Source organism: Oryx dammah, unplaced genomic scaffold (genome assembly GCF_014754425.2).
Source record: "Oryx dammah isolate SB20612 unplaced genomic scaffold, SCBI_Odam_1.1 HiC_scaffold_17, whole genome shotgun sequence".
In the NCBI taxonomy this organism is placed as follows: domain Eukaryota; kingdom Metazoa; phylum Chordata; class Mammalia; order Artiodactyla; family Bovidae; genus Oryx; species Oryx dammah.
In genome coordinates this window covers 44,932,010-44,957,442 of record NW_024070201.1, presented here as the reverse complement: position 1 = coordinate 44,957,442, position 25,433 = coordinate 44,932,010, and the positions used below count along the sequence as shown (strand labels likewise).

Sequence of the window (25,433 nt, the reverse complement as noted above, 5' to 3'; positions counted from 1 at the left end):
AGGGGAGATGAGTAGGTGGGGCAGTGAAAACGTGTAAGAAAGATTTCGGCCAGTTTTAGATGTAGATAGAGGAAGCCACAGAAGTTTGACAAGCCTTTTTCCCACCTACCCTAAGGGCGGCCCTCGGTTCTAGGCTCTAGAGTCAAATTCAGTCTACAAAGTGCGGGGGGGGGGGGGGGGGGGGGAAAGGGGGGGGGCTGGGAGAGGCCCCACCCTCTGTCAACTTTACAAATGGGTCGCGGGTGCTGCTGGGAGCTCAAGCCGAGCCTGGTGAGCATGCGCTGCTGTGTCGGCCTGCTTCCGGAATTTAAGAGGTACGGAATCGGCGCCGGCGAGTAAGGGTCAAGTGTGATCCACGGTACTACAGTTCTGGAGTGTTTACCAACGCAAAGCTCCCTTCCCCGACCGGGCGGGCGACGTGTGCGGCTCCTCTAAACTGGCTCCTCTGAACTGGCTCCTGGGTGTGACTGAACCCAGCCCTGGCTGGGAACGGTACTTGCAGGTATCGCGCGGCTCAGCGGGCAGTGAGGAGGCGGGTGAGTGGAATTGGGAATCACGCGGGCATTCACGCGGAACGCACGGGCCTTCTCGGCTTGTTCGCAGTTGCCCGGATTCCAGCTCTGCGCTCTGCAATTTCTGCTGGAGACGCTGGAGGAGGGCGCGACCTGACGGGTGGAGGCCTGGGCTGTGGAAGGAAGTCAGCGCATGGGAGAGGAGAAGTAAGCAGGGTATGGGTGGGAATCAGCAAGGCTAGGTTTCATGTCCAGCTCCCCTGTCTCCCCTTCAATTCTGCGATGCGGGCGGTCTCCAGGCGCTTACCGTGGTAAATATATCTTGCGCAGCTTGATTTTGGAGTGAATCGTGGATTCCAGATCAAGTGTGATTGGATCCATTAACTGGAAAAGAAAATGGAGAAAAGTTCATTCCAACTTGCCTTGCTTTCTGTCATTCTTGGCCACACGCTGAAAGTAACTTAGTAATTTTATATTTAGTAGTAAATATAATGAATAATTTATTAAATTTTAATCTATAAATCCCTGTTTTTTTATTTTTCTCACTTTGAATGTGTAATTCATCTCATTCTTGTTTGTTTATATATGTAAGGCTTCACCTTTGCTTAACAATAGAACTTGAGCTGTGCTATATAGATTTTGAAGTGCAGTGTTAGGAAATGTTTTTAATTTGAGTTGTGTTTTAGAAGCAAAAGTTAAATTTCTAAGTAGTTGAGATTGTTTTTTTCTATTTCTACTTGGTGTTAAGATCTAGTCTTCATTCTGGTAATAAACGTGGTTTGAACAACTTTTATTTACTTTTTGTTTATTGAAGAATTTTTTGGTACCTTAATGAAGTAGCGGCTTTTGTAAGCATTCTCTTTATTCAGATACTTATTGACACACTGCTTTATGCTCCTTTTTACAAGCTAATCTCGGAAGGTAAGATTCTCCTTACCTCGAAATATTGCTCTGCCTATGACGTATTTGATTAAAAACAACCCTTCTTACAGATACTACCTATTCCTCATAATTAGCGTCTGTTCCAGTTCCTTGACGCTGTAAAATCATTTGAACTTGTGTCAGCTGGCTATTTAATCTAACTCCAGATTCCTGTCACCTGCGCCTTACTGAACCCTTCCTTCAGAGGTACTGGCTTAGCGCCTTAACTCTTCATCCTGAGTTACACCATCGTCCTTAAAGGTGTCTGTTTAGTACTTTAAAGTTTAAACTTAAACAGTTCTTGACTGTTCCATTGCTCCTCCCAAGGAGCACTTAAGCTATTCGCACTCATGGTGGTACCTTGGTCCGTTTATCATCCCTGCTGTTCCTCCTTTGAAATCTTCCTGAACATCTCTAACCTGCTCTCCTAGGTCTATAATTATTTATACTGAGTAATATATTTTTAACCTATAAATCCCTAGTGTATTCTGATGCTTTTTCTCTCTTTGAGTTGAATGTGTAGTTCATCTCATTCTTGTTTAATAAATGTAAAGCTTCACTATTTCCTAACAGTAGAACCTGAGCCGTGATATATAGATTTTGAAGTGGGGTGTTTGAAGTGTTTTTAATTAAGTTGAATTGTGTTTTAGAAGCAAAAGTTAAATTTCAAAGTAGTTGAAATTGTTTTTTCTATTTCTACATGGTGTTAAGAGCTAGTTTTCATTCTGATAATAAATATGGTTTATGCAAGTTTTGTTTACCTTCTGTTTATTAGTTTTTTTACCTTAATAAGTAGCAGCTTTTTAAAGCATTCTCATAAGAGCTTGAATAGAAATTACATTCTATCTGGTTTTATATATCAAAGTAAGCATATTCATGTCCACTGTGCTGTTAATTTTAGTTTACTTTATTTGCTAAGGACTGAAAAAATTGTCTTAGTTTCCTATTTATATTGTGCTATTATTGATCACATCTCTTGTCTGGAAGTTTTGCTATAAATATATTTCAGTTATGGATTTGATACAGATAGTAGTAGTCATAATGTCATGAGTCATGCCTTCAATCATTAAAAAGTTTCCTCGTCTAATTTCATTCATTTGAGCTTTCAATTCAATATATATCTTAATTCAGGTTATCCCTGCATATTTTGTTGTTTACATTTGCTTGTTATTTCTTTAATCATCCCTTTAAGCTTTGGAGTTCTTTTGGATGTCTCTTGAGTTTTTATGTAATTGAGTTAAATTTTTACTCAGTGCATTTATCGTTACAATGGATATTCTTGTTTGTTAAATCTACTTTTTTTTTTTTTAATGCTCCCTTGCTTTTTGTTTTTAACATGTGATCTGTGAACTGTTTCTTCTTTTTTCTCCTTGTATATTATTAATTCTTAGAGTATCTGGGCCCATAGTTAACTCTGCTGAAACTCAGTGAGTGATACCTCTTCAGCACTTGGAACTTTTTTTTTTTTTAAATAAACCCATACATTCCTAAAGTTTGGGAGAAGGTTTGTGTTGGATCTCAGAATCTTTCCTCAGTTGATCCACTTTGCCCTGTGTCCCCATTTAATGGGGACCTTAATGAGTATATAAATGGTTTCAAATATTTGTACAAGACAGTGAAAATATGCTTTAAAGAAACAGTTTAGCAAAGGCTACCACTTAGAATATGCTAGGTGGTGACCACAGTGAAGGTGGAAACTCATCTGCCTGTGTGAATCTTAAACTGTTTCAACAGAGCAGGCAGGCCGAGTCAAATAGAAGATAGGGATTGAGTGAAGGGTTACATGTGAAACATCTATTCCAGTTATCTCCCCAAACTCCCAGCCCTCTTTTCACATGCATAGAGAAGCAGTTTAGCTCCAGTACCTTCTTCCCACATATGGTTCTTTTCTAAATAAATTGATTAAACCCTCTGAGAATAATGAAGACTTTCAGGTTTGATGTTGACATTTTTTATAGTAAAACCTTTTCACTCTGTTGTGTAGGGAGCCCATAGCTTGACAGCCAGCTCCTCCTCTCACCCTAAATCAAAGCCTACCAGTGTGTATGTCTCACTGATATTCACATGAGTTCAGTTCAGTTACTCAGTTGTGTCTGATTCTTTGCAACCCCATGGACTGCAGCACACCAGGCCTCCCTGTCCATCACCAACTGCCAGAGTTTACTCAAACTCATGTCCATTGAGTCAGTGATGCCATACAACCATCTCATCCTCTGTCGTCCCATTCTCCTCCTGCCTTCAATCTTTCCCAGCATTAGGGTCTTTTCAAATGAGTTAGTTCTTTGCATCAGGTGCCCAAAGTATTGGAGTTTCAGCTTCAGCATCAGTCCTTCTAATGAATATTCAGGACTGATTGCCTTGAGGATTGACTGGTTGGATCTCCTTGCTGTCTAAGGGACTCTCAAGAGTCTTCTCCAGCACCACAGTATGGAAGCATCAGTTCTTTGGTGCTCAGCCTTCTTTATGGTCCAGCTCTCACATCTGTACATGACTACTGGAAAAAACATAGCTTTGACTATATGGATCTTTGTTGGCAAAGTGATTTCTCTGCTCTTTTATATGCTGCCTGTGTTGGTCATAGCTTTTCTTTCAAGGTTCAAGCGTTTTTTAATTTCAAGGCTGCAGTTACCATCTGCAGTGATTTTGGAGCCCCCCAAAAATAAAGTCTGTCATTGTTTCCATTGCTTCCCCATCTATTTGCCATGAAGTGATGGGAACAGATGCCATGATCTTAGTTTTCTGAATGCTGAGTTTTAAGCCAGCTTTTTCAGTCTCCCCTTTGACTTTCATTAAGAGGCTCTTTAGTTCTTCATTTTCTGCCATAAGGGCAATGTCATCTGTATATCTGAGGTTATTGATATTTCTCCTGTCAATCTTGATTCCAGCTTGTGCTTCATCCAGCCCAGCGTTTTCTCATGATATACTCTGCATTTAAGTTAAATAAGCAAGGTGACAAGATATGCAATAGCTCTTGGTAAGTCTCCCATTCAGGGCAAATACCCATTAGGAAACCAGTCTACTGATACAGAAGAAGTAGAAATTCATATGACAATCTAGAATAATCAACCTAACGCTTGATTCTTAAATATGAGCAGACAACTGGGGAAGACTAGATGTCTAAAAACCATAATGATTAAAAACCTTGCTCACAGAATCAAAGGGAATTTAGGAAACAGGAAAATCTTCAGAGAAATTTGAAATGATATTGTAACTGTGCAAGCACAATGTTATGGGAAGAGAACCATCAGTAAGGAATAGTTTATAAATTTAAAGTGACTGATAGAAACATTTTGTTTCTTTATAAAAGTAAATTCTTCAAAGTCAAGTGAAAGAAATCCCCCATAACTCAAAAGAAAAAATAAAAGCTTTCATCAGTTAAAAAAACAAAACAAAAAAACACTTCTGTGGAGTAAATCTGGAGGTAGAAATTAAGATAAGGTAGAAAATGGTTGATTTTTATCATAAAAAGTTCTCATGTGCCATTTGATTGTTTTTCCTTTTGCCATGTGCATGGATCACTTTGATTTGAAATTTTTTTCCCATATTTTATTTTTTACCATAAATTTTTTTTCTCCCTTTTCCTCCATATTTTAGGAGACATTTTTAGGCTTTTCTGTCATATCATTGGTTCGATGAAATGTCACTTCTGCTTTCTACTGCTTCCAATCAAGATTTTAAGTCTGCTATACTTACTTTCATCTCATTCCTGTTTTACCAACAGGATTTTTAATTCTCTTTTGTTACAGTACGTCCTTTTGAATCTGTAGACATTAGGCAAGTGTCTTATTTTTTTACATAAAGATTGTGTTTTAGAACAATTTTACATTTACAGAAAAGTACAGTTCCCATATACCCAAACCATTTTCTCTCTTAATGACAAATTAGTATGGTACACCTGTTTCAATTAATGGGATAATGAAATACTATTTAATTATATTTCAATTAATGAAATAATATTGATACATTAACTGAAGCCCATACTCTATTCATATTTCTTTAGTTTTTACCTAATATCTTTTTTCTTATCCGTGGTCCCAGCAGGATGCTGTATTTTGTTTATTTGTTTTATATCCTTAAGCTCCTTGGCTATAACAGTTTCTCAAACTTGCCTTTAATGACTTTTACATTTTGAGGAGTATAGGTCAGGTATTTTAAAGGAAGCCCATCTATTAGAATTTGTCTGATTATTTTTCTCATGATTAGATTGTAGTTATTGGTTTAGAGAAGGAAGATTACAGAGAGAAAAGTGCTATTTCCACCACATTGTCTCAAGGGAACATACTGTCAATGTGACTTACCACTACTGATGTTACCCTTCGTCACCTGGTTGAAATAGCGTTTGTGAGGTTTCTCGTGTGTGCGTGTGCGTGTGTGTGTTAGTTGCTCAGTCATGTCTGATTGTTTGCAATCCTGGAGACTATAGCCCATAGCTATTCCCTTCTCCAGGGGATTTTTCTGACCTAGGGATTGAACACAGGTTGCCTGCATTGCAGGCAGATTCTTTACTGTCTGAGCCACCAGGGAAGCCCTTTCTCCACTATAAATGCACTTTTCTCCCTCTCCATAGTGTACTCGTTTGGTAGGAAATCACTACAAAGAGCCCACACTCAATGGAGAGTTATGCTCTACCTCTTGGAGGGCTGAGTATGTAAATATTTGGAATTTTTCTCCTGGGAGATTTGTGTATTCTTCCGCACTTATTGATTGATTCTTGAGCTATGTTAATGTACTATGCATTTACCCTAGACTCTGTCTTCAAGTCCTTTCTGCCTAATGGCTCAGAACCTACTTGACAAACCAGCATGTTATACTCAGATATTGTTCCCCTAATCTATGTAAATAAAACTGTTTGTATGGTAATCTGCCCTTCTACAAGATTCAGGTCAATCGTTTTATGGCCCAGAATGAATCATCCGGTGCCAAGATTATCCCAAAATGCATCTTATGGATAGGGGCTTGGTGCCATTCTGAGTTTTAAGACATTCCTTTCTTTCACTAACAGACCGCTAGTGACTACAGCAGTTATAAGAAGTGACACTGTCATTTCTGTAACATCCAGCTGAAGACTAGCAGGGGGGTACTCTTTCTGCCCCCTCCCATGTCTATGTCAGAAGCTTTCTCTATCTCCTTTAGACTTCAGTAAAACTTTATTACACAAAAGCTCTGAGTGATCAAGACTTGTCTCTGGCCCCAGATTGAATTCTCCAGAGGCTAAGAACCCCCAGGTCTTTTCGTTCAGCAACAACCTTTCACTACCCCAGTCCTCAAAGCATCCATTTGTCCATGGAACCCTGGTTCCTTTTATTACAGAATGGTTTTAGAAACCAAGATCTGGGGGTTAAGTGTTCCTTCTATGCCTACTCTGCTGACAGAGCAAGGAAATGTATGTGTGTACACTAACCCCTATATATTCATATATCTGTAAATATTTCTATATGTAACTTCTTTACCTGTATTAAGCTAAACATAAGTTCATACTGATATCTCCAGCTCTAATTCATTACCACATGGATCATTTGGCCTCCTTCCCTTGGTTATCTGAAAACTCCCACTCAAACATTGAGAAACCTGGCTCTCAGAAACTGCACTCCATTTACTTATTATTCAGTTCCAGCACAAGTGTATATCAGTATCAGAATTGTTCATTTCTGCCTTCATGGAAAATAACTGTCAACTGGAGCATGTTTCTTATGCCTTTAGTCTTATGGATTCTGCTTATTTCCAAACTCCTTTTCTCCCCGTCCTGGAATGTCATATTCTAAAATGTTTTCTTGTCCTCTCTAGCATTGTGTATTTTTCCTTCTATTGCACTGTCATTTCAAAGGCCTTCGTATATCCTTCCCCTGCTGCTGCTGCTGCTGCTGCTGCTAAGTCGCTTCAGTTGTGTCCGACTCTGTGCAACCCCATAGATGGCAGCCCACCAGGCTCACCCATCCCTGGGATTCTCTAGGCAAGAACACCGGAGTGGGTTGCCATTTCCTTCTTCAGTGCATGAAAGTGAAGAGTCAAAGTGAAGTCGCCCAGTCGTGTCAGACTCTTCGCGACCCCATGGACTGCAGCCTACCAGGCTCCTCTGTCCATGGGATTTTCCAGGCAAGAGTACTGGAGTGGGGTGCCATTGCCTTCTCCAATATCCTTCCCTTACTTTGTTTATTAATCCTTACTTGAATGTTGATTGATCTATTCAAGTGGACATTGCCAGTAGATGAGGTCAGGAAATACTTTTATACATAAACTTTTGGCCAGATTGTAAGGTATACTTATAGGCAGACACATCTGTGTTGTGTATGATAATATATGATAATCTATTGAATGCTTACTATCTGCTGAGAAGTGAGGTGAGTATTCTTTTAATCCCTATAATTCAATCAGACAGATTTTGTTACATTCATTTACAGTTGAGAAAACTCAGACTTTGGCTAAACAATTTGCTCAAGTTCATACATGTAGTAACTAGTACAGTCTGGATTTAACCTCATGTCTACAACTCCAAAGTGTGTACTCTTCGCTACTATATATAGACTATATCAGGGTTTCTTAGCTTCAGAATTATTGACATTTGGGGCTGGATAATTATTTTTTATAACGGAATGTAATGTGCACTGCAGGGTGTCTAGCAGCTTCCCTGCTATACCCACTAGATGCCAGTAACAGCCCCCACTTGTGACACCCAGAACTGTCTCCAGGCATTGCCAGATTTTCTGTGTTGGCAGAATTGCACCTGAGAACCACTAGCCTAGTGGCTTACAATAAACATGACTCCTGAATGGTAAATTGCATCTGGACTGGGAGAGCTGTAAACCTGATGGAAAGTTCGATCTGAACTTCTCTGACTGTAGTGACTCTTACAATCAGGCATGTTCTTTTGGGGAGCTCTTAGAGCTTCACTTGTAAAGTTGTTAGATATTGGTCCTGTGGAAGGAACCTTTCAGTCAAGATGCTTTCTGCCCAACCCACATGGGCCACATTGCCTTGCACTTGAGCTATACTCTGTGAGAACTCCCACTGAAGAAAAATTCCAGTTCCTCAGTCTTCTGCTAGCAAGCATTGTTTTCTGTCTAGTAGCCTTCTTAGTAGCTGGGGCCAAATATGATGTGTGGTAGTCTTGTAAGTCTTGAATGTTGGGCTGAACCTAAGACCTCCCTGTTGCACATTGCAGACTGGTTCATAGTGAATCCTAACAAATGAAAACTTGTAATTATTATAGTCTGGGAATATACTTTTTGACCTAGATCTCGTTTGTCTTTTTTTTTTTTTTTTTTTTTTCAGTTTCTCAGTTACCTGAATATTGGCTGTGTGTCTGAAGCTCCTGGAACTTTTCTCACTGCATATATACATTGTACAAAAGTGCTTAGCCCCAGCCTGAGAATTATTGGAATCTTCTGGTAAGACAAATTTGAACTGCAGTGGGAGTTCTGTGGAGGAGGATGCAGCCTTTGAGCAAGCTGATGACTGTCTCAAAACCTCATAACCTGGCTCCTCATGAACAAAGTGAGGTCCTGAGAGCAGATACGTCTTGGCAGCAGGAAACCATCCCAGTCGTGGAGACAGATGACTGTGAGGCCTCTCGTCAGAGATTCAGGCATTTCCAGTATTTGGAAGTGTCTGGGCCTCGTGAAGCCCTGAGCCAACTCTGGGAGCTCAGTCTTCAGTGGCTGAGACCAGAAATTCATACCAAGAAGCAGATTCTAGAGCTATTGGTGCTGGAGCAGTTCCTGACAATTCTCCCTGAAGAAGTCAGGACTTGGGTGAATTTACATCATCCGAAGAATAGCAAAGAAGTGGTGAGCCTCATACAGGATGTGATTGATATGCTTGAAGATGAAGGTGAGAATATAGAAAATTGGAGGTGAAATAGTTGACCCTCTCCCATATGAGGAAAAATTATCTTAAAAATTTTTTTATTTGTATATAGTTGATGTACAATATTATATAAGTTGGAGGTTTATGATATGTTGTTTAGTCCCTAAGTTGTGTCTGACTCCTTGCAACCCTGTGGACTGCAGCGTGCCAGGCTCCCTTGACCTTTACAGTCCCCCGGAGTTTGCTCAAACTCATGTCCGTTGAGTGGATGCTACCATCCAGCCATCTCATTCTCACTCCCTTCTCCTCCTGCCCTCAGTCTTTCCCAGCATCAGGGTCTTTTCCAGGGAGTCCACTTTTTGCATCAGGTGGCCAAAGTATTGGAGCTTCAACTTCATTATCAGTCCTTCCAATATAGTGATTCACAATTTTACAAGATTATACTCCATTTATAGTCATTATAAAATATTGGCTATATTCCTTCTGTTGTATAATATATCATTGTAGCTTATTTTATACATAATAGGTTTTACCTATTAATTCTCTACCCTTTTACTCCCCTATTCCCTCTTCCCACTGGTAACCACTAGTTTGTGAGTCTGTTTCTCTTTTGTTATATTCAGTAGTTTGTTGTATTTTTTAGATTCCACATGTAAGTGATATCATAGAGTATTTGTCTTCTTCTGTCTGACTTATTTCACTTAGCATAGTAACTTTTTCTGAAGCTGAATGGTGTCAAGGGCCAGATCATAAAGAATTTTACTAGGAAGGCTGAACTGAGAACTCAGAGATTGAGTAGGGGAGTAAAATAATTTGATTTGCTTTTCAAAAATACTCTGTTGGTTTCATTGTAGAACAGGGGTCAGTAGACCATGACCACAGGCCAACTATTTTTGGAAATAAATTTTTATTGGAACACAGGTACATCCCATTTGTTTACATTTTGTCTGTAGCTGCCTTCCTGCTATGGCTGGAGTTGATTGGTTATAGCAGAGTTATGGCCTGGAAAGCCTAATTAAAATATTTATAATCTGATCTTTATAGGAAGAGTTTATCAACATCTGCAATAAAGGATAGCACTGCGAGCTCTGAAAATAGGAAAACCAGTTAGGAGCTATTGTAGTAGTCAGGTGTTAGAGATGAGGACGCATTGGGAAAACAGGAGATTGAACCTAAAGGATTTACATATTATCTGTGAATGGGATAAATATTCTGGCTTGCATGAATGGGGTGTTAAATAACAGATTTTGTTGGAGGAGAGATTGATATATTAATTATGTGATACATTGAATTTGAGGTCTTTGTGCAGCAGCCACAGTGAACCATCTAATATGTAATGAACAATTTGGCTTTAATGTTGAAGCCATTTTAGTAGAAGTTTAGTAGTTTTTGTTGCTGCTATAACATGTTACCATTAATTTTATTTCTTAAAACAATATGAATTATAGTCCTACATGTCTGTAAGTTAGTGGGTCTTTCTGCACTAAAATCAAGAAGGAAAAATACGTAAACTTATAAGTATGAATGGGAGTAGAAGAAATACAGATTCTTAGGAAGACCCAGTATTTAAGAGCTGGTATAGATAATAACTCCCTGGAGGAAGAAATGGCAATCCACTCCAGTATTCTTGCCTGTAAAATCTCATGGACAGAGGAGCCTGGTGGGCTACATATTCCATGGGATAGCAGAGTCGGACATGACTGAGCACACACACATAGCTTTAACTACCATTATAGAAAACAGATCTAGGATAGAGGAATGTGTTAAACTATACCATGGGAATGCAGTTAGTAAAATCTAATTTGTCAGAAACTGCAAAACAATCCAGTTTCTAGAACAAAATTCTAAGGAAGTAGGGAGGGGCATGGAAGAGGGATTTAGAGATTAAAAGAAACATGAAAGATATGTAACTGATCATGTGAATGTGTGGACCTTATAACAAACACATGAGGTAATTGATTGGGTATTTGACTAAGGATTATTAATTAGAAACAGTGATGATATAGGTGTTGGAGTTATATTTAGTCTTTATCTAAAAGGTAAAAATGAAGGACTGAGAAAAATTTAAAAAACTCAAAATAAGGTCAGCAGGCTAGAAAGGAGTAATCCAGAGAGTCAGAAAACCAGGCAAGATTGGTGTCTTGAGCTAAGAAAGAAGAAATCTGAAAGAAGGGATTGGTGAACACTGTTGCAACAAAAAAAAAGTCTTATAAAAATGAGTACTGAAAATAATTGATTGAAGTTGTTGGTTAGATCAGTGGTCCAGCATGGGTCTGTCTGGGCTAAAATCAAGGCTTCAGCAGTTCTTAATTTCTTTTTGGGTCTCCTGCTCCCCTTCCCCCATCTTCAAATGGGCCATGGTGAACTGGGTCCTTTACACACTGCCGTTTCTCTGATGCTCCATTCTATTGTCAAAGTGTGTGCTGGCACACATGCAGTTGCTCACACTCATTCATTCTTTCACTTTCTCTGTCTCACTGACCACAGCTGGGAAAGGTTCTCTGCTTTTCAAGAACTATGTGATTTGATTGCGACCACCCAGATAATCCAGAATCATTTCTTCATCTCAAAGATCTTTAATGTTACAGAATCCCTTTGCCATACTATCCAAGAGTTTGGGCATGAATATCTCAAGGGGCCTATTATTCTGCCTATCACATGGGTAAAAAAAAAAAAAAAGAAATATGAGGTGAGAGTGTGATAATGATTATAGACTATTCCTGAGAAGTTTAATTGGGAAGGAAATGAGAGGTTGCAGGGTAATACAGGACTGGGAAAGGCTTTTGGTTTCTTTTAACATGCCGTGGATCCCTGAAAAATCCACTTAAAGCGTTTGCCTTTATTTTTACTTAACTTAGATCTCTCAGGAGGGCTTCCATAGTGGTTCAGACGGTAAAGAATCTGCCTGCAATGCAGGAGACCTGGGTTCGATCCCTGGGTTGGGAAGATCCCCTGGAGGAGGAAATGGCAACCCACTCCAGGATTCTTGTCTGGAAAATCCCATGGACAGAGGAGCCTGGCGGGCTACAGTCCATGGGGTTGCAAAGAGTTGGACAGGACTGAGTGACTTAGCATACATAGATCTCTCAGGGCTGAGAAGCTACTGGCTAGCATTTGTTGAAAACATTTAATGAAAACTGTATTAGCTACTGCCACCTGGAACAGCAAATAAAGAGTTGGGACAAACATAAACCAAACAAAAAGATTGGGAGGAAAGTTGCTTTAGGGAGTAAAGAATTTGAAAGCTCCTACAAATTCTTAGAGATCTAGGAGGCTGGGTATGTGTTCTGAAAGACCTGAGGATTCCCTGATTCTCACCTCTGTCCAGTCTTCAGGCTCTGCTCAAGCAGAGGTGATGACTATCTGGCTGAGTGTTGAAGGCATTCCCTATGCAGACAGCCCGTCTACAAAGGCTAGGGAATGATTTTGAGTTTTTTCCCCTTCCGTAGTTCAGTTCAGTCACTCAGTTGTGTCTGATTCTTTGCAGCCTCATGGACTGCAGCACACCAGGCTTCCCTGTCCATCAGGCTTCCTCTCCCTGTTTCAAGCATTTAAGGGAATCTCTGTGGAATTGCTAGCTAACCACTAAGCTGACAAAACACACTAAAGTGGACACAGAAAACAAAGAATATAGGCTTTATAAAATTTTTTAAAAGTTGAAGATAAGCAATATTGATAAAAGTTTAGCTACAATGATCAAGAAAAAAAAAAGACTAAAATCACTGAGATCAGGAATAAAGGTAGGGAGATTATTATTAAACTTGCATAAATCAGAGGACACTGTGAAAACTTAGATGAAATAGAGAATTTTCCAAAACGACCCAAACTGATTCTGAACCCATCTATAACAGCCGATTTTTTAAAATGTCAAGCAAGTAAAAAATCTTTTTGAGGAAGTGGAGATGGAGAAAGTATGACTATATCTAAGCAACTACCAAGACCATAGTAGTGGAGAATGAGAGGAGGTGACTTTGGTGGGCAAGATCCATTTTAAATTAAAAGAGAGAAAGAATATAGAAACAGCTTGAGAATGTATGAATTTTTCTTTGAATGGCATGAGAGTTTCAGAGAACACAATTGTAAAGGTTTAGAGAGGAGGTCAGGAAGGAAAAGGAAAGGAAACAGTACTCAGTGAGAGTGATAAAATGGAGGATGGTTGGCTTAAGGCTTTTGCATCTTTTCAAGATATATCTTGCATGGTTCCAAGAATGACAGACTGAAAAAACATGGACTAGTCACTGTCCGAAGAATTACGGGACCAAGGTTTCACAAAGTGTTACAGGCCTGAATAAAGTTAACAGACTATAATCTTATTGGCAACATTCAAATGGCATGTTGCTGAAATTTGGGGGTTTTTTCCCTCAATTTTGCCTTTATTTACAAAGTGGTCTCATAAATATTTCTTGCATTGTTTTTGTTTTTTCTTATTTCACCCTGAATCAATAAGGGTGAAATACTTACAGACCAGTATTGGTCCATAGTCTGACATTTGAAGATTAGTGGTGTAACTAATGAATCTTGGAGTAACATTAGAAACTAGCCCTTGGGTGTGTGTATATATATATATGTCTCACCAAAGGGCTGGAGAACAGAATTGGTCACCGCAAAGATTTTTACATCATGGAAGAGTCATTAAGTCTGTGTGTAGTATACACAAAACAACTTAGAGGAAAAGAATCCTTGCGCAGAGTAATCCCCAATGTCTTTGAGGACGTGATTGGTTAGGTAAAATATTATTAGCTCCCAGTAGAATTACAGCCTGTGGTGGCTAAGCCTTAATAAGGATTTAGTTTTGACAAGATTAAAGTTTTTATTTTTTTGATCTGCTATAACCACAGATGAACCATGAACTTCCTGATGTTCAAGCTGGTTTTAGAAAAGGCAGAGGAACCAGAGATCAAATTGCCAACATCCACTGGATCATGGAAAAAGCAAGAGAGTTTCAGAAACACATCTATTTCTGCTTTATTGACTATGCCAAAGCCTTTGACTGTGTGGATCACAATAAACTGTGGAAAATTCTGAAAGAGATGGGAATACCAGACCACCTGACCTGCCTCTTGAGAAATCTGTATGCAGGTCAGGAAGCAACAGTTAGAACTGGACATGGAACAACAGACTGGTTTCTTTCTTTTTTTTTTTTTTTTTAATTTATTTATTTATTTTTAATTTTTACTTTACAATTCTGTATTGGTTTTGGCATAGATTGACATGAATCCACCACAGGTGTACATAGGAAAAGGAGTACGTCAAGGCTGTGTATTATCACCCTGCTTGTTTAACTTCTATGCAGAGTACCTCATGAGAAACGCTGGACTGGAAGAAGCACAAGCTGGAATCAAGATTGCCTGGAGAAATATCAGTAATCTCAGATATGCAGATGACACCACCCTTTTGGCAGAAAGTGAAGAGGAACTGAAAAACCTCTTGATGAAAGTGAAAGCGGAGAGTGAAAAAGTTGGCTTAAAGCTCAACATTCAGAAAACAAAGATCATGGCATCTGGTCCCATCACTTCATGGGAAATAGATGGGGAAACAGAAGAAACAGTGTCAGACTTTATTTTTTGGGGCTCCAAAATCACTGCAGATGGTGACTGCAGCCATGAAATTAAAAGACACTTGCTCCTTGGAAGAAAAGTTATGACCAACCTAGATAGCATATTCTTTTTTTTTTTTTTTTCAGTTTTTACAAATATTTTGTTTATTTTAATGAAGCTGGTACAGACACTGTCCATTTAAAACCCATATCCCAGGCCAAAAAGTACAAATAAAGTCAAAAAGAGCAGTGTTCTGTTGTATACACTTCTGCATGAATAACTTTAACTGCTAATGAAAATTAGATCTTTTCTGGGATCTTCTGACAAGATTTTTCTTTCATCTTAAAATGCTTTCTCTTCAGTGAAGCCATCTTTGGAGTTAGTCATTATTCTCTGTCATTTTGACTCCAACTGGATATTCCTCTTCTTTTGGTCCAGACCCTCAGATTTTAAAAGTAGCTTCAAGTTAAGGAAAGGTCATTTTTCCACAGTTCTATTTTCGGAAAAACTTCCATCTCCCACTGAAAGTCATAGTCCAGGAGTGAAGCAATCACATGCTAGAACTTCAGGGCCAATTGGAAAGTCATTAAGAACACTTGCATTAGTTGATCTTATTTATCACAAGCCTGCAAATGCACAGTCCTGGAAAAGGCGGGCTCTCTATGCACACATGTAATTTTTAAAAAGGAGAGAGTGATATGAAGGGGGCTGAGGTTTGATCACCAAAAATCAGCACAATGAAAAGAAACAATAATGAATAATGGGCACTAGAATTCAAATTACCAGATGTTTTAAAGAGATGGGGTGCCAGTTTTCAATTATGTTTTGAACACCACATTACAAAAGAACTATTTTTAAAAATAAAGGATTAAGGGGAAAGAAAAAAATAAAAAGAATATCTAAACCGTTGAATGACCCCCTGTTTGTTCCTGATAAACTTCAATCACATCTTCTTCCTCCATTCCCAGTTCTTTTGGAGTGTGATTATCAGCAATTCTCTGACCTTCAAAGAGAAACCTGAGTGAATCATGGGAACTCCCTGTCTTTGACAGTATGATTCTTTGAGTTTCTTGAGATGTGTCGTCATTTTCACTTTGAAGTGAATCTCACTGCTGTCCTGTCCAGTGACTTTGAGTTCAGTATATTCTCCTTCCTTCTTATCCCCCACGTCCTCGGTTGAAGGGTTTGCTTCCTGGTCAGACATGGTGACGGTGGTTTCCCCTGGGGTCTCCGCACACCAGGGGCCTCGGGCAGGTAGAACCTCGCTCTGGGGTTTACAAATCCGTCTCTCTACCCGACAGCACCACAACACCGCGGCTCTAGATAGCATACTCAAAAGCAGAGATACTACTTTGCTGACTAAGGTCTATCCAGTCAAGGCTATGGTTTTTCCAGTAGTCATGTATGGATGTGAGAGTTGGACTGTGAAGAAGGCTGAGCGCCGAAGAATTGATGCGTTTGAACTGTGGTGTTAGAGAAGACTCTTGAGAGTCCCTTGGACTGCAAGGAGATCCAACCAGTCCATTCTGAAGGGGATCAACCTTGGGATTTCTTTGAAAGGAATGATGCTAAAGCTGAAACTCCAGTACTTTGGCCACCTCATGAGAAGAGTTGACTCATCGGAAAAGACTCTGATGCTGGGAGGGGATTGGGGGCAGGAGGAGAAGGGGACGACAGAGGATGAGATGGCTGGATGGCATCACTGACTCGATGGACGTGGGTCTGAGTGAACTCCGGGAGTTGGTGAGGGACAGGAAGGCCTGGTGTGCTGCGATTCATGGGGTCGCAAAGAGTCAGACACAACTGAGTGACTGAACTGAGTGATAACCACAGATGAGGCATCAAAGTATTATTTTCCCTCTTCTCTCTGACCTAGTAGTTCTCCACCTCTGGTAGAATATCAGAATCACTTTTAGACCTTTTTAAAACTATAAGATCTGGGACTTCCCTAGTGGTCCAGTGGTTTAGACTCCTCGCTTCTACTGCAGGGGTTGTGGTTTCCATCCCTGGTTCAGTGAACTAAGATCCTGCATGCTGCATGGTGCAGTCAAAAAGTAAATAATAACAATAATAAAGAATTAAATAAAAATCTGGGCCCCACCCCTGGAGATTCTGGTTGCTGGTAGAACTTGACATTTTTTTCAACCTTTGAAGTAGCATGGTGAAACTGCTGTAATTATTAGGGGAAAAATGTTTTTCCCTAATGTTTTCTTCATCTTCAGATATAACCTGCAAGGATTCTGTCCTACATCAGAAGGGGAGCTTCAAGAAAGAGAAAATGGAAGCTGACTTAATAACAGACAAATCCCAGGTAAATTAGGATTCCAATCTTTATTGAAAAATCCTGCCCTTCCTTTTTGGTCTTTGAACTTTTGCCAAACATAAGGCCATGACTGTTATACTCCCACAGGACACTGGACCTATTTTAGCTGATGATACACTTTTTGGAAAATATTTAATTTTGTATATTCTCTGTGCATCTATGCCCTCAAGATTGTAGATGATAACTGAAACTGTAGGCATAGGGCCTCCCCAGGGAATATTTAGAATTCAAAGTGAAGAGAACCAAGGGCAGAATCCTGAGCAATGTCAATTAATAGGCAAGAGCAGAAGAAACCTCAAAGGATACTGAAATGAAGGGACCAAAGTTGTAGAGGAAAACCAGGTCAATATGATGTCACCTTGAAAGCAAAGGATGAACATTTTCAAGTATATTTCATATTTTAGTTCTTCAAAAGTTCAGGAAAGTACAGCTGAGTAGTGTCTGTTCTCTTAGCATAAAGGAGATATACGCATGCATGGGAACAGAAGCCAGATTGTTGAGGGTTGAGGAGAGGAAAAGTGAGGAAGTAGGCCGAACACACGTAGACAGCTTATTCACAAAGCCTGGCTCTGAGGCAGAGGAGGGTTTGTGTGATTTGTATTTCAGTGTGATTGGTGGTGCCTAGAAGGACAAGGTTAAGAGTGCTGAACAGAGAAGTGCAACAACTAGTGGGATGAGGGCCTGCAGTATTTTTGCAGTGCCTAACATTTCTAAGGGCTGGGAATATGACAGTAAAGCAAACACCTGCCTTTGTGGAGATTACACTCTAGTAGAAGTAGACAGACAAATACAAGCAAATAAGATAATTGCAGAGAGTAATAATTATTACAGAGAAAAATAAACATAACCCAGTAGACTAATTAGGAAGAAGGCTACTTTGTTGGGTAATCAGAGGGGGAAAGAAAAAAAGTATTTAACAGAGTGACATTGGGCTCTGAGACCTGAAGGATGAGGCATTAAAAGGTTGCATTTCCCAATTAGAGATGCTCCCTCTTCTGCTAGGGGAGCCTATATCTTCATTACAAATTTCCCACATTCTACCTTAAACTCTTCCTGTTCTGAACTCTTTGTGTAAGTTATTTGTACTCTAATTTTTTGTTCCACAGTTATTCCAACTGTTTTTTCTCTTCAATTAAAATATAAGTTCATCTAGAGTTAGGACGGCCCTTCATTTTCCTTTTGCAGCCCTCACAGAGTACCAAGTTGATAGGGCCCTCATGTAACTTGATTTTTTACCACTTAGAACTGCCAACACTGTCGTATCAATTATTTTTGTATATTCTGACCACCTACCCTCTTCTTTCCAAATTCATTTCTTCTCTAGTAATACTGATATTTTGGAGACCTTTAATTAAATAGGAACTTAATGTTTTAGGAACCAGTGAAATTCGAAGATGTGGTTGTGGAATTCAGCAAAGAAGAGTGGGGGCAACTGGACCCTGCTGTAAAGAACCTGTACAGGCATGTGATGCTGGAGAACTATAGGAACCTGAATTCACTGCGTAAAGGTGATACCTGTGTATTTACCTAATCTGCCCTTTCGTAGTCTCTTCGTGCGTGCGTGCTCAGTCGCTTCAGTGGTGTCCAACTCTTTGCAACCCTGTGGACTGTATGTAGCCTGCCAGGCTCTTCTGTTCATGGAGATTCTCCAGGAAAGAATACTGGAGTGAGTTGCCATGCCCTCCTCCAGGGGATCTTCCTGACCCAGGGATCCAGGCCTCATCTCTTATGTCTCCTGCATTGTTGGGTGGGTTCTTTACCACTAGCGCCACCTGGGAAGCCCAGTAGTCTCTTCATCTTCTGTTAAAAACTAGGACTGCTGAAGTGGTTGAGGGCATTTGAGTTTGAGTTTAGATTTTCTAATAACTTTTGGGAACAATAGCAGATGTTCTTGCTGAATGTGATTGAAAGTCCTTTCTGATGTAGAGCTAGAAATATACAGGTTCACTGGCCTTATCTTTTAGCAGCTCAGAGACTACTACTTTGAGATTGAATTCTCTTCTCTCTAAAAATGTCTAAAATGTCTTTGTTTCCTTTTCCCCATGAAAAGAGCATCTACTTTCCAAACCAGTTGAGACCTCCAAGTTGGAGAGTAAGAAAGAAAGTTGGATAATGGAGCAAGAAGTCCCAAGAACAGCTGTTTTTGGTAAGAATCAGGCAGATCTGAGGCATTTGTAAGAAGCTTCTGTTCATTAAATACACAGATAATGTATGACCCAGTTTGAGTTGGTAGTCAGGAGGTGACAACAAACCAGCTAAACTTTGAAGAAAAAGTCATTGCTTTTCATTCATAGACTTTTTTTTTTTTTTTCTTATGTGAACAGGCAAAACAGTGGTGTGGATTAGAAACACAGACTCCTTATTTTTTTTTAATTGATGTGTAGTTGATTTACAATGTTGTGTTAGTTTCTGGTGTACTGAAAAGTGATGCAGTTAGGCATGTATATATATCAAAATATATCCTAGTATCAAAATTATTATATCTGTTAAGGATTTTGTAAGATGGCCAGATATAAAATAAATAGATTAGTAGGTTTTCTACATCTTAGAACTAAGTGACTTGAAAATAACAATACATTAAAGTGATTTTTTAAATAGAAGTAAAGAAATTACGTGAAAAATGAGTTGTACAAATGTAAAGAGAGCATAGACTTCTTAGGGAAATACAACCAGGAATTTTGCTGTTCAGTAAATCCTGCTAAAACAATTATGGTTTTGATCATCTATTACTTCTTACAGATCATTCTAAAACTTGGTGACTTAAAACAGTTATCTTAGTAATTCTCACAATTTTGTGAGTTGACTTAGGAATTCTTACATTCCATATGATATTGGCTGAGGATGCAGTGTTCTGGCCACTTGACTGGGCTGGAATGGCCAAGATGACTCATCACATAGCCGGAGGTTGATGCAGGCTGTCATGGGAATTTTGGTGGTCCTGTGGACCAGAATACCTGTACCTGGGCTCCTGAGGCAAGGACTCCTCACAGCACAGCAGCCATACTCTGAGAGGACACATCCTGAGAGGAATTGGAAGCTGTCAGTCTCCTAAAGGCTAGGCCCAGAAGTAGCCTAGTATCACTTCTGCTACATTCTGTTGGCTAAGCAGGGACAGAATCAGCCCAAATTCCTGGGGAAGAAAAAAAAAAAAAAACACTAAAAAACACTGCACTTCTCTATGAAGAGCATATCAGAGAATGTGCCATAATTTTGATCTGCTGTAGTTTGTCCTCTGACCACAAATTGACTTCATTTTCCTCGTTAATTACATTTACTCTCTCCCCAGATGTCATCTCATTATGGCATCAAGTTTGAAGTCCAGAAACTCATTCTGTGAATTAAGTCCAGGTTTGGAAGAGATTCCTCTCCCTCTGAAAACCTGTGACTTCAAGGAACAAGTTATCTGCTCCCACACATCCAACATACACTGGTGAGGTAGAGACAGGAAAACGGCAGTCAGTATTCCCAGTATATGCCTAGGCTCCACCCTAGGACACTGATTTAATAGTCTACTTTCTAGCATGGGCATTGTATAGACAAATGATGATTTCTCCTAGAAATAGACTAAAGGAGGCTGAACTGATACATACTTGACAAAGTTGGATGTGTCAGTGGGAGCTGCTTTGAGGTAGAAGTCATTTCATCAAGTAAAACAGTATTACCTAAGGACAGATTAGATGTGAGACGAAGAGCCGTGGTTATTCAAGTTTTCTTTATAAACTCCAGTGTAAATGTAAATGGAGGGAGATGGTCTCTCATTTGTTGAGTTTTGAAAGAGAGTAGAGATAGTCAAGTGGAGATGTCCTAGAAACTGTGTGAAACTGCAAAGCTGAAGATCTTACTTAGCTATTGATAAATCATGGAAGATAAGAGTGTTAGACATATCTGAAATTATGTGGGAAAAGAGAAAGGAAGGTCATTTAAATTTAATTTTTAAAGAAATGCTAGAATGCACAGTTTACTGGGTATATATAAACACACAGAAACTAAGTGAAAAAGGAATTTTGAGAAAGGAAGTGAAACTTTATCAAAAGAAATAGAGAAACTAAAGAGAGGTGGAAAGAGAAAAACCCAGCCTGAATCAGGTAAAGTTTTGAGTCCTAAGAAACACATAGAAAAATGTCTGAGCACTTTTAGAATCGGGAGTGATTTTTGCACCCAGAATAAGAATAGTTTCCATGCTATCATATATTTCAGTTCTTTCTGCCTCTGTTAAATACAGGGAATAATTGCTGCTGTAAGGATAATAGGGGCACTATGATTGCAGGTTTGCTTTAAGGTACGGGGCCTATAAATTTAGACATGTTCCTAAAGAAATGATTAAATTGGTATTTTAGAAGGGTGTATTATTTGAAACAGCTTGGGTTAAAAGAGACAAGTTACTGGAGAAAGCAAGATTAGGTAAAACTCATAACAGACTAGTTATGAACCAGTGATGGCTTGAAATGTGATATGCCATGCCATCTCTGTGTATTTACTGATACTCTGCCAAGTTCTGTGTATTCTCCTTAGTATTCCTAAATAGCTCTCCTCATGTTTTATGATCTCCTCATCCTCTTTTTAATATTTTTATCTCGTTTATTTCTTCTATAATCTTTGTTTTCTAACCCCACCTCACATTTTAATTCTGTATTTAAAGATCCATAAGATATACCCTTATGTGGCTTAGCATTCCTTTCCTAATTAAGGAATTTTCCTCCCAGTTCATGGCATTTTTTATTTATTTTTAGACAGAGAGAGAATTTCAGAAAATCAGGAATTAGTCCCCACACAGAGAATTTCTGGAGAAGAATCATCCCGTGCAGTGATTATGACAAGACTGACTGAAGGTGGACATTTTCCTATAGATGCCCGGAACAGTGATGACTGGTTATATAGGAATCAGGAACCCTGGGACATAAATTTGCCACAAGAAGTTTTCATTCCTAATATAGTCTACACAAAGGAGGGAGACTTTGAATACAGTGAAAATAAAGTAAGCTCTGATGTTAAGTCAGTTAAGTCAATTTTTGATACACAACAGGGAATTCCTATGAGAAAGGATTCCCCAAAGTGTGATCAGCTTAAAACTAACTTTGAATTTAATTTAGACTCAGTAGGTAAGCAGCATTCAGCATATAAGTGTGGGAGTGCCTTGAGCCTGAGTACAGATATTCAGCTCCCCAAAAGTCATACCGTAGTGAAATTCTATAAATGTTATCAGTGTGGAAAGGCCTTCAGCCGCAGTTCATCGCTCGTTCGACATCAGATCATTCACACAGGAGAGAAACCCTATAAATGCAGTGAATGTGGAAGATGCTTCAACCGACGTTCAAACCTTACTAAGCATCAAAAACTTCACACTGCAACAAAAGCCTGGGGAGGCAGTCAATGTGGAAAAGCCCTCAGTGAGCATAAAGACAGTAATAAAAATCCAGGACTCCGTTCTCCAAATAATCTCTATGAATGTGTTAAGTGTGGAAAATCCTTCACCCGTAGCTCCTCACTTACTCGACATCAAACGATTCATACAGGAGAGAAACCATTCAAATGTAAGCAATGTAAGAAAACCTTTACCAGAAGTTCAAACCTGCTTAAACACCAAAAAATTCATGCTTGAGAGAAGTCCTGTGATAGCAACAATGTGGGATTCCTTCAGTCAGAGTGCAAAACTCATTCAAAGTCTGTGAATTTCTTCTGGAAGGAATCCTGTGAATATAGTAAATGGAAGAAATATTTGTCAGAGATTATTCTTTAATTGATATGACTGAATTAATACTGGAGGTAAATTGGATATAAATCTGAGGGAGCTTTTCCAGGTTTCATATGAAGCCATAAGGGTTCGGAATTAAACAGCAACGTGGTAGTGTTTGTCATTATTCTGATGTCCATTTACCATCATCTCTCCCTAGTTCATAAATGAAACCTATGGAATAATTACATTCACCTGATACGTTGATGAAGTAGATATAAGGGCGGAGCCAAGCAATACCCTTGGAGTTGAAATCTAATTAAACTCAAACTTTCAGTCCTTAGAAGAAGGTCACAAGCAACCAGGAGCTCATGAGAATATAGAAGGACACTTCTAAGGACTGACTCTGAATTAATGCAAAGACCACAGAGACCGCCAGTTACCCCGCCCGTGGTGATGTCCTTGGGTGTCCTGGTGCTGAGTGGGGACTGGAATGGAAGAGTATTATCAGCTGCAATGGTGGGTAGATATGTTGTTAATCTACATGTATTCTCAATATCTGCATTTGTTAAAGTACTCTGGGATCTAGGCTTGAGAGACATCCATAACCCTAAGGCTGTCATTTATCCCAAACATTAAAAGGTCAACAGAGTCCTAATCCTCTGTGTATCAGAACTTCCTCTTTCTTCTGTAAGCTGCCTCGGGATCCCAGAGGATTCTTGAACCAATATGCTTATGTTAGTTTGCCCCCAAAGAAACATACTGGAGACATGCCCAGTGAATGTTGATGGTGGCTTTTGTCAGGGTTCATACCTTATCCAAAGGCGGAAAATGTATTCTGAAGTGAACCCCTCCCTACAATGAGTTAATAAATGTGAAAAATTATTCTGTGTTCATCTGTTCATCCTTTACACCACAAGCTGTTAACTTAAGACAAATCCCTACACAAGTAATTGGTAGGATTCTCCACAAGTTGTCTTTTATTTATATGAATTTCCCAAACAAAAGCAAAACACTCCAAACATAAGAAATTCTTGAGGTACATAGTTCAGTCATTCATCAAAGCAATGACACATTTAATATAATGGGTTATGACACTCATTTTAGGCATTCTGAGTCTAATAGTTTACCTTTTTTATAAGCTGTTTTCTTTTGGGTAATTGAAAGATAAAAGTACTATTTTCATTTTTTATCTTTTTTTCTCAGGAGCTATATTGGCCTAAGTAAAATGCTTATTTTTTCTCCTAGATCTCTAAGCATTCCAAAAAAAAAAAAAAAAAAGATATGTATACTATTTACTAAGTTAAACATACTTAGCTTCAAAGAAAATCATAGATTTAAGAAGTGAATTTAGATACAGTACATACATCCCTCTTCCCTTAAAAAAATACCTTGAACAAGTAGGAATATGTTTCTAGATGAGAAGATTATTGTAGAGATGTTGAATCTCCCCACATTAAACTTTTAAATTTTAATTAAACATTTTACTAGGAAGATTTCTTTCACAAAGTGATGAAAAGTTATTTTGTAGAAGTAACAAGTTAAAATAACTATGAACTTTTTATTAAAGAGGAGTGATAATAGGAACCTTAATAACATAGTATGGTACTAACCTAGGAATTGAAATCTCTGGAACAGAACTGTAACTAGACCTAGATGTTTGTAAGAATTTAGTATATCATAAATTATCACTTCACATTGGTGTGGGAAAAAAACTAGTTAATATTACATTTATATCATGCAGGTACATTCATTAGATGAATTTATAATGTAGGTTGATATTTATTAAAAGCAAAAATTAAAAGTTGAACATCAGTGAAAACTGGTCTAAACAGTGAACTGTCAATACATGAAAAAAGGATAACCAATAAATGGGAAACACTGTTTTTACTAATAATAAAAACATAGCATTTGGTGGTCATAACATATGAAAGGAATAATAAAGCTTATTTTAACAGAACTGTCAAGAAATGGCAACTATAACCATTGGCATAATGGTTAACCAAATGGCAACTAATAACCACTGACTTACTACCTTTCTGGAGAGCCAGTTTGACAACGTGTATGAAGAACCTTTAAAAAGAATACATTGACGGGAACAGGTCAGGAGGTAAGGATTCAGGAACCTCAAGAATGCATGACTTTTCCCTAGAGGGCAGGCAGCACAGGATCACAATCTACAACAGAAAAGCACAGAAGAGTTGCAGAAAGGACCAGGCATCCAGCCTATAAAGTAAGGGAGTAAGCAGAGCTCAACCTGAGATAGCAAAACAAGCATGATTCAAGAACCACCTGACTTAGCAACAGCAGCAGGAGCAGCAGCAACAATCAGTGAGGGACTAGGTCAGAGATGAGCTAGGGGTGAGCACATCACACGGGTTCTCTGATAACCACTTAAATATAACAGTAATCACTTAAATATTTGTCCATCTGCTTCATATTTAGGGAGCTGTGATCAAGTTTTCATTGGCACAGATTCCTCTGGATCAGAACACTGATAACTCCTACCTTCCCATAACTTATTGCAGTAATGATGATGATCATTTGTCTCTAACACATGTACACCATCTGGTCATCTGCCTCTCTTGAATTATATGATTATGATCAAGAAACTGCTGCATTTCCTTTGCAGCAGTTTTCACCATCATCTCTAGCCTAGACAGACA

General features: G+C 38.9%; 1 protein-coding gene and 1 pseudogene across 5 annotated transcripts; one reads left to right on the top strand and one right to left on the bottom strand.

Moving 5' to 3' along the window:
* The first annotated feature begins 243 nt into the window (after positions 1 to 243).
* Positions 244 to 23,652, top strand: ZNF215 (zinc finger protein 215). Of its 5 annotated transcripts, none has more exons than XM_040258488.1 (6): positions 244 to 314; positions 8,703 to 9,260; positions 16,996 to 17,084; positions 18,472 to 18,604; positions 19,147 to 19,242; positions 21,827 to 23,652. In XM_040258488.1, the coding sequence occupies exons 2-6, from the start codon at positions 8,861 to 8,863 to the stop codon at positions 22,693 to 22,695; spliced, it is 1,587 nt and encodes a 528-aa protein (XP_040114422.1). In that variant the 5' UTR covers positions 244 to 314; positions 8,703 to 8,860; the 3' UTR covers positions 22,696 to 23,652. The 5 variants fall into 5 exon arrangements, with proteins under 5 accessions (XP_040114422.1, XP_040114423.1, XP_040114419.1 ...); XM_040258489.1 differs by having other exon boundaries at positions 251 to 502; positions 8,703 to 8,818; XM_040258485.1 differs by having other exon boundaries at positions 253 to 502.
* On the bottom strand, positions 14,898 to 16,068 carry LOC120876527 (annotated as a pseudogene).
* Positions 23,653 to 25,433: the final 1,781 nt, after the last annotated feature.

Excerpts from the sequence above, each read along its gene's own strand:
- ZNF215 (XM_040258488.1), top strand. The coding sequence starts at position 8,861 with ATGCAGCCTTTGAGCAAGCTGATGACTGTCTCAAAACCTCATAACCTG. Across the intron at positions 9,261-16,995 it reads TGATATGCTTGAAGATGAAG|ATATAACCTGCAAGGATTCT; the intron begins GTGAGAATATAG and ends CTTCATCTTCAG. Across the intron at positions 19,243-21,826 it reads CCCAAGAACAGCTGTTTTTG|ACAGAGAGAGAATTTCAGAA; the intron begins GTAAGAATCAGG and ends ATTTATTTTTAG.